Raw genomic sequence first — 11,745 nt, 5'->3', positions numbered from 1 at the left:
GGTCCCACTCCCCCCCCCTCTTTCCCCATGTCCCTGCAATTTTTTCTCCTTCAAGTGTTTATCCAATTCCCTTTTGAAGACTACTGTTGAATCTGTTTCCACCACCCTATCAGGTAGAGCATTCCAAATCCTAACCACTCATTGTGTAAAAAAGTTTTTCTTCATGTTGCTTCTAGTTCTTTTGTCAATCACCTTTAATCTGTGCCCTCTCTTTATCGACCCTTAAAGGGACCATGCGCAACTTTCTATTGACATTTGTGCTGTCAGTGTTCTACAGCATTGAAGTGCTGCAAACACTGACAAACACCTCACAAAGGTGCACGGCTGCACCCGGCCTCTTCCATGACTCTCTCCGTATGCTTATGGAGGGAGTCACAGCACACAGGGAGGTTCTCTTCCCTTCCCATGGGCGGAAGAGACCTCCACAGGAGACCAACACAGTCTGGTTGCACATCGCACAGGAGGGCACAAGCAGGGATGTGGTCAGGAGGACCAGGCTGCAGTGGTGCAAGCCTTTCAATGATCTCAGTAGATCACAAAATATTACTGCAAAGCCACACTCAACCTCATCCTGCTGTGCCACTCATCACATCCCCATCACTCTGCCTTCCCTTCCCTACCCTACTCCTGCACATCCTTACTCACACCAACTTACCTTGCACCTCCACCCATCTTGGACAGATTTGTATGCACCTTTGGAAGTGGTGATGAGTGTGAAAGGAATGGCTTGGGCATTGTAGGGATGCTTTATGGTGTTGGTGTAGGATGGTGCCAGCCTGATGCATCATGTGGCATCCAGGGTGTACAGCATCAAGTGAAGTAAATATGGGTATGGTGAGGCCATCCCTGGCCTCCCGGGCAGCAATGTGGTCACACACTGATGCCCTGTGTCCCGTGCAGCATCAGTTGATTGCGGAGAAGGTTGGTGTTGTTGATGGTGTTGCTGGTATGCCTGCTGCTGCTGGTGTGCCTGGTGATGCTGGCATTTGGACTGATCGTGGTGGGATTCGCTGCTGATCGAATAGATAGCAGGTAAAGTAGAGATGACAGAAGCGATCTGTCAATAGTGGGAAAGGTAATGAGGTCAGATTGGATGGAGACTTGTGTAAAGACTTGCAGCATTCTGAATCTTTAGTGGAAATTCAGTTTAGAGAAGCTAGTGGCTAAGGGAATATTTCTCAATCAGCTGGGAGCTTTAACTTGACATTTGAAGCTGTCAATTCATCAGCTGAATCAATGGCTACTGAGCTCCCGCCTTAGCTTCACAGACGAGGTCTAGGCACAGCGGGAAACCAGTGGGCAACCTGTCAAATCCAAAAAGCTGGGGAAAAAAACATTGTTAAGTGGCTGTAAATAAGCCACTAATGATTTTAAGTGCCTCCCTTGCCGCTGTCTGTCGGGTCTGCTTAGCGCTGGCAGATCTGACATCAGAAAAGTCCAGTGTGCACGTTTTGACAGTGGGTTCCCAACCCGCTGTCAATCATTTTCAATTTAATAGTTGACCTGCCACCCATCCCGACCATTGAGCACCAGCAAAATTCTGACCCAAGTGAGGGAGTTCCAGAGAGTAGAGCTAAGATGGTTGAAGTCTCTACTACCAAGAAAGGAAATCTGGGAGAGAGGAAAGCACAGAAGTCATAAAGACCATAGAGCATGGGATGGAATATAGGACTGGAGGAGGTTCCAGAAATAGAGAAGGGTAAGGCCACAAACAGGTTTGTAAAAGAGGAAAAGGATTTTGAATTCAGGGGGTTTGGGGGGCATGGAGCTGGTGGAGAGGATGCAAACACTGGAGTTTTGGATGAGTTGGAGGCTGTTTAAGAAGAAAGAACTTGTACTTTCATAATACCTTCATGTTCTCAGGATGTCCCAAAGTGCTCACAGCCAAGGAATTACTTTTGAATTGTAGTCACTATCGTTTTGTAAGCAAATGCAGCAGCCAATGTGCATACCGCAATGTCTCAGAAACAGCAACGCAATAAATGACTAGTTAATCTGTTTTTGGTAATATTGGTTGAGGGATATATGTTGGACAGGGCTCCAGGAAAACTCTCCTGCTCTTTGATGATTTATTTCCACCTGAAAAGGCAGACACGGTCTTGGTTTAACATCTCATTTGAAAGATAGCACCTCCAACAATGCAATACTGATTCAGTACTGCACAAGGGTGTCAGACAAGTGTGTTACCACTGATCCAAGCTTAAAAAAGCCTCACTCGTACCTTCCTAACTTATGTGGTTTAGTGCCATGCTGCAAAATACATTTAGCCAATAAGCCTTTCGGGAGCTCTACACCTTTCAATGGGAAAAACCAGAACCACTGCAAAATATAGTAATAGCAGGCCAAGGTTTCACGATATTTATTAAGTGAATAAAGTGACAAGTGCAAGTGAAAGCTATGATTAACATTTGGAATAATGTGCCAGGTAAAGTAGTGGAATCAAAGGTGTTATGAAGAATTCAAGGTGCAGTTGAATGTTAGGCTGAGTGAGTTCAAATACAAGAGGGATGAGCTAAAATGGACTGTTCTCATCTTTGACTTTTTCTTGTGCTCTTTGGTGGGATCACAACTGGAATTAAAGTGGGGTGGGATTTCGAACTGCCCAACTAACACTGAGCTTGCCCTGCTGAATTTCCCGGGGTCTGCATAATTTGAATATTCTGGGTGAGCTGCTGGCATTGTCAATTGATTGGGACATCACCTGATTTTCCATCCATTAATTTAAATTAGTTTAGCCAGAGAGAAAATTTCAGGCTATCATGCCTAATTTCCTCCAGTTAAACACTGGGAAGACTGAAGCCATTGGCCTAGAAATTGGGCCACTTACCACCACGAGTTACTGCCGCAATCTGGTTGAAAAATGGTGGCTGCCATTTTAGCGCCCTTCTCTGGCAAGTGACTCAGCGGCCTCCATTTTGGTGCGGGCCTTAGCGCTGCTGATAGCAGCACTGGCCCTGGAAATGTAAACGAAGAGAGGGTGGAGTCAGTTGACGTGCAACACCGACTTAACAACACCACAGCAAACTTCGGCCTTAGCGCTGAGGTCAGCACTGGGTCCTAAGCTTGCCATGAAAACCCAGTGTTCAGCAGACTGACAGAGGTGCTGTCAGCATCTCTTAAAGGGACACACACATTTTTCATGTAAGTTTGCATTTAAGCTTTTGAACTGGATTTTTTTGATTTTATTGAGGTAGTGGCTTGGTGCAATACATGCTAAAAGTTTTTTTAAGTGTGCAGGGATTGCTGCTGGATGCTTGCAAGGCCTCAGATGGTAAAGGAAGTTCTCTGAGAAGGCAGAAAATGCTGGAAATACTCAGCTGGTCAGGCAGCATCCGTGGAGAGAGAAACAGAGTTCACATCTCAGGTCGAGATGCTGCCTGACCTGCTAAGTATTTCCAGCATTTTATGCTTTTATTTCAGATATACAACATCTGCTTGCAGAGGGAAGAGGAGGACACTGAAAAGGAGGATGCAGAAAAGGAGGACGCAGAAGAGGAGGACGCAAACCAGACAGCCCCTTTCTGACCGTGAAATATGGGATCGAATCATCTACCTGCGGTACCAGTGACCACAACCCCAATTCCCCTTTCAACATTAGACCCACACCTTACCTTCCCTCTGTTACTGACTGTGATAAATCCATGTAGTGAAACAAGAACTCGAAGAGGCGAGATATTAGAATTCGTCTGTATACTTTATTAACAACTGCGTAGCAAACATACAGGCCTGCATCCTGACATTCCACCTTTGCTGACCTTGACAGGAAGCAACCCCCTGACCTTAACTAGTGGCAGCACTAGCTACAGCACCACCTGGTGGATAACCTTAATCATAACATCCCAGATTACTATACTGACCATCACAGTGTCCTCTTTGCCACAATGCTAAAATAAAAGCCACCATAAAGCAAACCTTCCAATCCTACTTTATACATCTATCCATCCAATATGACATCAAGAAATCAACTCATCACCCTTATGCATTCTCTTAGTGATATCTTGTGTGTGTCTTTGCCTATCCTGCTGATGTCATGCAGTTCTACCCCAGTGGCTGCAGCATAGCTGGTAGAAGGCTGCTGACGTTCAGTGGGGGACACTGCAGATGGACTTGCTGGTCGACCTTGAGCTGGTGGCTGGGAGTGTGAAATCAAGTGACGGTGTTGTTTCTTCTCCTCCTCCTTCTTCTCCTCCTCCTCCTCCTTCTTCTCCTCACTGGCTGGGCAGGCTGTATTTCTTGGGTGTGTGAAATGAGGAAGGCACAAGGGTGGAGTTGTTGTGAGGGGAGGGCGGGAAACCAGGAGATGCATGCCAGAAGGAGGATAATGTATGAGAATACCAGCAATTTGTATCCTTTCCACCCTGCCGCTGGCCAAGGGCTCAGCCATGCCCCTGCCAACAATGGCCTGCATCATCTCCTCCAAGGGGGTGAGGTGAAGCTAGGAATGGGAGATGTGCCTCATGTTTGGTAGAGATTGGGCCAGTAATTCCGTTCCCAACGCGTGAGTACGGACAGTGTACTCACGCGTGTGGCCGGAGGAATTGCCGGATTCCAGCATGCACAGCACATGCATGGGAAACTGGCATTTCCTCTCCATTGAACTAAGGGGTTAAGAGGTCCAACGCGTGCGCGCAGGACTCTGCGCGCACGCGTTGAACTTCCTTCGTTTTGACAGGTTTGCGCGTGTGCAAGGGCCTGGACTTTTTGGAAATGAAAAAAGGAGGCGTAAGGAGTGGATTCTTGAAGGTAAGTGGTCGATTATTTAAAATTATTACATTTTTTCCACAGCTTCATTGTTTTTAAGGATTGTACAGTAAGGTAAGTTTATTTTTAGACCCGAATTCGTTAAAAAAAAAAAAAAATTCAAAAATTTTATTAATTGTTTTAAATAGTTTTTAAAAGTTATTTATAGTTTATTTAATTATTGGGATGTTTTTTAAAATTTTAATTAAAGTTAAACTAGTCTTTTGGGTGCCCGTACTTTTCATGAGTTTGACAGTCTTTACTATCAAACTCATGAATGAGTTTCCCCTCCCCTGATTGGCTGCAGAGTGCTCACCTGATCCCAGCCGGCACATCGCACTAACTACGCCGCTGGATCAGGTAAGCAGATCGCGCCGACATTGGAACCAGGCCAGGGACAGGAAATGCAAGCAGGCCTGGGCTTCAGATGTCGGCGCGCAGGGTGAGTGCACATTGGGGGCCTGCACGCGCGGCAAGCACCCGATCCTAATTTCTGGCTCAATGTTGTCAGGTGAGTGATTGGGGAGGAGTCGTCATGCATTGAGAAGTGTATGAGGCTAGTGGTGCAATTGGTAGAAGACGGCTTTTGCAGATGCATTCACTGACCTTGCCCACTGGTCTGAGGTCATGAAGCTTCTTTGGGCACTGGAGCCAGGTGGTGGGGGTGATACTGCTGGCAGTGATGGCCTCAGTGATCTGGTCCCACATCCTTCTTTCTGGAGGGCCTCCTGGCCCCTGTGGGTCGAGGACCTCTCTTGCAGTGTTGACCCCCCTGCACAAAGCTGGAGTGCTGCATGTGAGACCCTGGGGTCCCCTTCCCTGGCTTGCTGAGCCATTTGTGTTAGTGCTGAAGCACTTTTCCCATTTTTTGAGGTTTGGAACGGAATTCAACTTTAAGAGCTGAAGACTTCCATTTGAGAATTCTTTTTAAAGTCAATTTTTTTTTTCAGAAGGCAGTTGAGCTGTAAGGGCTAAAAATGTCATATTTTTGCATCATATTTCTTTTTTTCATTTCAGAAGCCATTGCCTCTTTAAGAAACCAACAATGCTTTCTGAAATGACAGCCTCGCTTTCAGAAGGTTGTTGTAGCTGCAACTACACTTTGGTCACGCTACATCAGGGCCTGCTGCCGGGACCAATGCCACCAGGACGGCGTTGCACAAGCGCTGGGCTAATGTTAATTAGTCCCCAGTGCCAATTTTTCAGTCCTGCCAGCACCACCATTTTCAGCGGCCGTTAACACCCGGCCGTGGGGGCACCGGCAGCTTTTGTGGTGGTCACTAATTTCTAGGCCATTGTCTTTGGCCCCCACCACAAACTCTTTACCCTCATCAACATTTCCTTCTCCCACCGAGGCCTCTGTCTCAGGTTGAAGCCGACTCTTCACAACCTCGTGGTCCGAGTTGCCGCCTCCATATCCTCTCCATCACAAAGATCGCCTACTTCCACCTCTATAACATCTGCCCCTGGCTCAACCCATCTGCTGCCAAAACATTCATCTATGCCTTTGTCACCTCCAAACATGGCTATTCCAATGCTCTATTGGCTAGCCTAACATCTTCCACTCTCCATACACTTCAGCTCATCTGAAGATCTGCTGCTCTGCTGCCTGCATCCTAACTCATACCAAGTCCTGTTCACCCATCACCTCTGTGCTCATTGACCTACATTGGCTCCTGGTCCATACACCTCCAATTTAAAATTTTCAACCTTGTGTCCAAATCTGTTCATGGCCTCAACCTTCTATCTCTGTAACTGCCTCCAGCCCTGCAACCCTCCGAGAACTCTGCATTCCTCCAACCCTGGTGTCTTGTGCATCCCCCTTTCACTTCAGCCTCCATTGAGACCTGTCTTAAAATGCACCTCTTTAACCAAGCTGTTAGTCACCCTTCCCAATATCTCCTTCCTTGGCTTGGTGTCAATTTTTATCTGATTACACTTCTGTGAAGCACCTTGGAGTGTTTTTCTACATTAAAGGAGCTATATAAATGCAAACTTTGCTTACTTTTGCTTTCTTTTATAATCTATTGGTTCAATGCAACAAATATGAGTACGGTAATGTAGTGGTAGTTCCTGGACTAGTAATCCAGAGACCTAGACTAATAATTCTGAGAACATGAGTTCAAATTCCACCACGGCAGTTTAAGAATTTGAATTCAGTTAAAATTAATAAATAAATCTGGAAATGTTAAAAATGATGGTATCAGCAAAAGTGACCATAAAGCTGTGGATTGTCGTAAAAACCCAGCTGGTTCACTACTGTCCTTACCCGATCTTGCCTATACATGACGCTGGCCTCACACCAGGTTAACTCTTAACTGCCCTCTGAAGTGGCCTCGCAAGCCACTCAGTTGTATCAAACTGCTACAACCTTCTCATGGGCAACTAGGGATGGACAAAAAATGACAGACTTGTCAGCAACACCCATATCCCAAGAATGAATTAAAAAAATACAGCATTGCTTGCAGCAGTGAAGATGACCACTTTCTAACTAATTTCTACTGTCCAACTCCTGTCGGTGGCATTGACAAATCAGTCATTCTACTGTCTCAATTGGCAGTAGACATATATGATTATTTTATTAAATACAATAATTTATCTGATATCTCCCTCCTAACCCAGGGATGCTGTGAGTTCTCACTGTTGCCCTGACACCAGCCCTCACTTTGGTGAGACTGTATCCGAGAGTGTTTTTTTGGTGCATAAAGCTCAAAGCCAAATGTGATTATTCAAGCAAATGACAATGATTCAAAATATTTAAATAGTTTAAATGAAAAAGTGACATGTTTCACCAGACAACTAGTATTGTATTCGTTTTCATTGAAAACAAAATAAGTTTTGTCAAAAATGCAAGTGTATATGCATTTTTATGGTATCAACTTTTTGAAGTTTTTTGGCTACACAAAAATAAAACTGCACATTCAATTGTTTTTCAAGAAAATATTTCCTTCAACAATGAAGTAGCAACAAAATATTTTATTTTGAAGCATTTTTATAGTAGAACAGAGTTTTTTTTAATCAATTGTGCAAATCAAGTAAGTGCTCTAGAACATTTTGTACCACTCTTTATATCAGGAGCATAATAATTGACAAATATTGCCATCAAAAACAAATATTTTGTCCATTTGCCATTTTAAAAATGTGACATGCTATGTATAAGTTTTCAGTGCTTAACAAGTGCTGAGGTGTTGCATATTTCTCTCTTATACATGAATATAAGCATTGTAATACAACTAGAAATTTGACTCGCTGAATTGAAGTCATGCTATAGATAACACAAGGTTAAGAATATCAGTTCAAAATGTGGATGAAATACAGTAAATATTAAGACACTTCAGATATTGTTCCTTTTTTCTGATTCAGCTGATGCAATCATCACAGCTATTTTTGTGTGGCTGAATGTATGTACCACAGTGTTTCTACAATGTGTCTATGACTAGCATTATATTGAAAACAATACAAACGTGATAGGACAGGAACACTGTGTGAAGGTCTTGATAGTATGAGTTTCACATGTACATCAGTGCTCCCATTGTTTTCAATGAAAGGAAGAATACAGAGCATTGCAGTCAATTCAAGTAATGGCCAAATAGTCCATTTGTTTTTGTAATGGCTTTACTTAATTTTTTATGTGCAACACAAGTTGCTATAATAAAGCATTGTACTTGATGTTAAAATATTTTACATTACATAATGTTTTAAGAGCTTAAGCAAGTTGTGCCAGAAGTTGAAGGACCAAATGCTAAATTATTGTGTAAGCCCAAAACAAAGCAATGTACTGCAGGGCAAGACACATTAATTGATATTTTAGCAAAACAATTTATTTTTAAGTACTAAAATAAAAACAGAGAATACTGAAAAGACACAGCACATCTATCAGCATCTGCAAAAAGAGACAGGTTAGTTTTTTGAGCGTATCAGAACTTATGCTTGAGTTCTCACAAAGGATCACTACTCACAACATGGACTTTTTTCTTATCAGATGTTGATGGACCGAATGTATATTTCAGATTTCCATAATTTTAAGCACTGTTTGGTCAGCAATTATTACACTGTACTGATCATTTTTTCTACATGTTAGCAAGTAAACAGAACAATTCACAAAAATTCTATATCCCTCCTTAATTCTGGACTCCCATCTCAAAACACATTGCACATACTGTAACCCACAATAACCCTGCCAATTCACTGATGGTTCACTTTCCCCAGTTGAGAAGTAAAGCCTGGTCAAAAGGTAAATAGTGTAAATGCTTCCCAAGTAATTCTTAAAACCTCCTAATGATATACAGTATCCAGTACAATTTCATCAATCCCATTTGATTCACATGTTCACTATTGGTTCTGTTTCAAAATAATTTTAAAGAAAAATGCATATTTGTAGGACTTAAGAGTATAGTTTAAAAGATTTCTTGTGGTCAAACATAAGCATTCTCGAGGACTTTTCTAAAAAAAAATGCACAGTGCATTTTGGATGGCTGTAATGTAGCTGAACAGTCTTGGTAGTACAATTATGTAAATATATTTTCTTTTATTTATATTTTTCATAGTCAACGCCATAATAATGTAGCTTGTGCCTAACATAAAAAGCAAAGTTTTTTATTGGAACAAACACTTATGCTTCTAATGAGTAATTTATATCTAAAACAGGAAAATTCAACATTTCTGTTTGTCAAGCGGATTAAATCTCATGTATCTGTACCAACTTATTACCATGGTCTGTTGTTTACTTATCCTCCAGAAAAGTCCTCAGACATTGCTGTTGTTTACAATGTCCTACATCCATAATATGTCAATATAACAGAGTGCATTTCCCAGTTTAAAAAAAATCTGTTGCACATTGCTTTCTTATCACAACACATTGCCTGCCTTGGAGTGCAAAGGCTATCTCGCTTTCCTTCCTAGTGTGTGATCTTCTTCTTATCGTGTCCACGGACAGTCTATACATAGCCCAGCCAGAACTGGACACATTTTTGCGCCTTGTTGTTGGATTCGGCAAGATCTGCAACAGTGCAGGGTTCCTCTAACGATGGGCATTGCAGGAGATGTTGCATAGTCTGTGCCTCAGTTCCACATTCACAAGTTGTTGGGCTGGTTGAATATCCCCATTTGCTTAGTGACACCTTTGAGCAACCTACACCGGTCCTAAGTCTGTTAAGGCACTTCCAGATTGCCCAGTTGCAATTAGCTCCTGGGGGAAGGCTTTCATCAGGTAAAATTTCCATCGCTGGGGGTTGTTCAAGACTGGCGAGCCGGTCTTTCCACAAGGTGATGCGGGCTTCAGATGAGGTTGATTGTAATGGAACAACACTGTTCATGAAGCTCTTCCTTGACTTTAGGCAGCTGGGTGTAGGTGTATGACAATGCAGAGGGTGCTTCTCATCACACATGAGGGACGGGAACAGTAGGCTAACAATCCATCATGTAAAAGAAAAGCACATCTTGTCAGTCAGTGTGTTACAATGCTGTAACAACAATCTCAGATTTGTTGTCCTGGTTTATGACATTTGTCATTGTCCATTGGCCTCTGTTTGGAACAAGGTTCATCTCAATCCTTCAGATCTGTTACAGCATTGTAACACACTCCCAAGACAGCGAGTTCTATGTGTACATTGTAATGGCCAAGAAATTCTCTAATGCTATGAATTGTAAAATGTAAAATATGAATTGTGCAATTTAATAAGCACTCACTTTTATAACTGCTTAATCTTGTTCTAATTTCCCCCAAAGTTCTATTATTTTGCCTCTAAGGCCAATGGCAGTAAATTATCTTATCTGGAAATAATGCCATGAAGTTAACATGTTGCAGTATACAGATTGTAAGCAAATTGCATACTCTTTTTATGCAAATACTTTGTGTTAACTATGATATTCTTCACACATGTATATTGTTTAACAATTTGTAATTGAACATCATGCTGAAATATGTGTACAAAAACACTGTAGGTGCTGCAAGACACAATGGAAACTCAATACTAAAGGTGATATTCACCAGAAAATGCATTTCCTTTATCTAACAAATTCCACACATTTTTCACTTTTTCTTATCTGATTCTTTTTTAAGACTGAGTCCACTTTTCCTGTCAACACAAACCACACTGTAATCTTCAACATGAGGAGACACCTGATGAATCACACGTCAAGACTTTCCTTTTCTTTTGTGGTTTCATCTTTGTTTCTTCCAGCCCCGTGGATAAGGGTTATAATTTGGATCAGCTACCTGCTTTTCTGAAGTTTCATGTTCAGAGTATGTCCCAGTGGACATGTCAGAGTTAGTCAGGGATCGCTGATAACTTAGTGGCTCTTTGTACATTGAACGCCCTTGGATGGTAGGTGCTGGGATGGATGCTAAAGTTTTGATTGAGGATGTTATGCTAGGTGGTTTTCTGACATGGAAAGTGGCAACAGAAGAGTAGCTGCTTGGAAGTGGGGGGACATAGGCTACTCGCGCCTTCCATTCCTCCGGAGGCTCAGGTAATGTCTTTCGACGGGCTGCTGAAACAATATTCTTTGCAATTGATACCTGGATATTTCTGCTGGAAAACGCTTCCTCTACTGAACCAACAGCGGACTGCGATGCAGCATCCCACGGGGTCAGCTTTTTCAACGAAGTTTTGTCTGACTGGGACGTCGTTCTTTCTGATGAACTGGTTGCTGGCTGTTGCATTGCTTGTGCTCCAGAGGGCCCATGAGAATAGCCATATGGTGGTAGTTTTCCTGGTGGTCTTATAGGTTGGTAGCCTTTTGCCTGCATCTGTAAATAAAAGCAATGAATAGTATATCTGATGGCAAATCAGGGCAGATGGCTAGGACCAAAACAGCACAAGGTAGACCTCAAATGTTACATTCCGTTACTCATGCACCACAGCTGTGGTTATATATTGTAAAATGGGAAACCCATGTGCATTTGAGTCTCGTTAATACTTTTGTATTTGGGCATCCTTTTTGAATTCCCTCAGGCTTGAGCAGGGAAGGCTGGCCTTGTAGGGATACCTACCTTAAATGATT

The 11,745-nt window shown here is 42.7% G+C and overlaps 1 protein-coding gene across 3 annotated transcripts in view; it reads right to left on the bottom strand.

Annotated features, from left to right (window-relative positions):
• Positions 1 to 7,698: 7,698 nt before the first annotated feature.
• LOC147122966 (synaptopodin-2-like) overlaps positions 7,699 to 11,745 on the bottom strand; it is a 155,134-nt gene continuing 151,087 nt past the window's right edge. For all 3 annotated transcript variants that reach the window (XM_085962836.1, XM_085962817.1, XM_085962827.1), the window contains one exon: positions 7,699 to 11,491. In XM_085962836.1, coding sequence (XP_085818962.1) covers positions 10,904 to 11,491 — 588 coding nt within the window. In that variant the 3' untranslated portion in view covers positions 7,699 to 10,903. The remainder of the gene's footprint in view (positions 11,492 to 11,745) is intronic.

Source organism: Somniosus microcephalus, chromosome 2 (genome assembly GCF_052327205.1).
Source record: "Somniosus microcephalus isolate GS21.2 chromosome 2, FLI_Smic_1.0, whole genome shotgun sequence".
NCBI lineage: Eukaryota > Metazoa > Chordata > Chondrichthyes > Squaliformes > Somniosidae > Somniosus > Somniosus microcephalus.
This window is presented reverse-complemented; position numbering and strand designations above follow the sequence as displayed.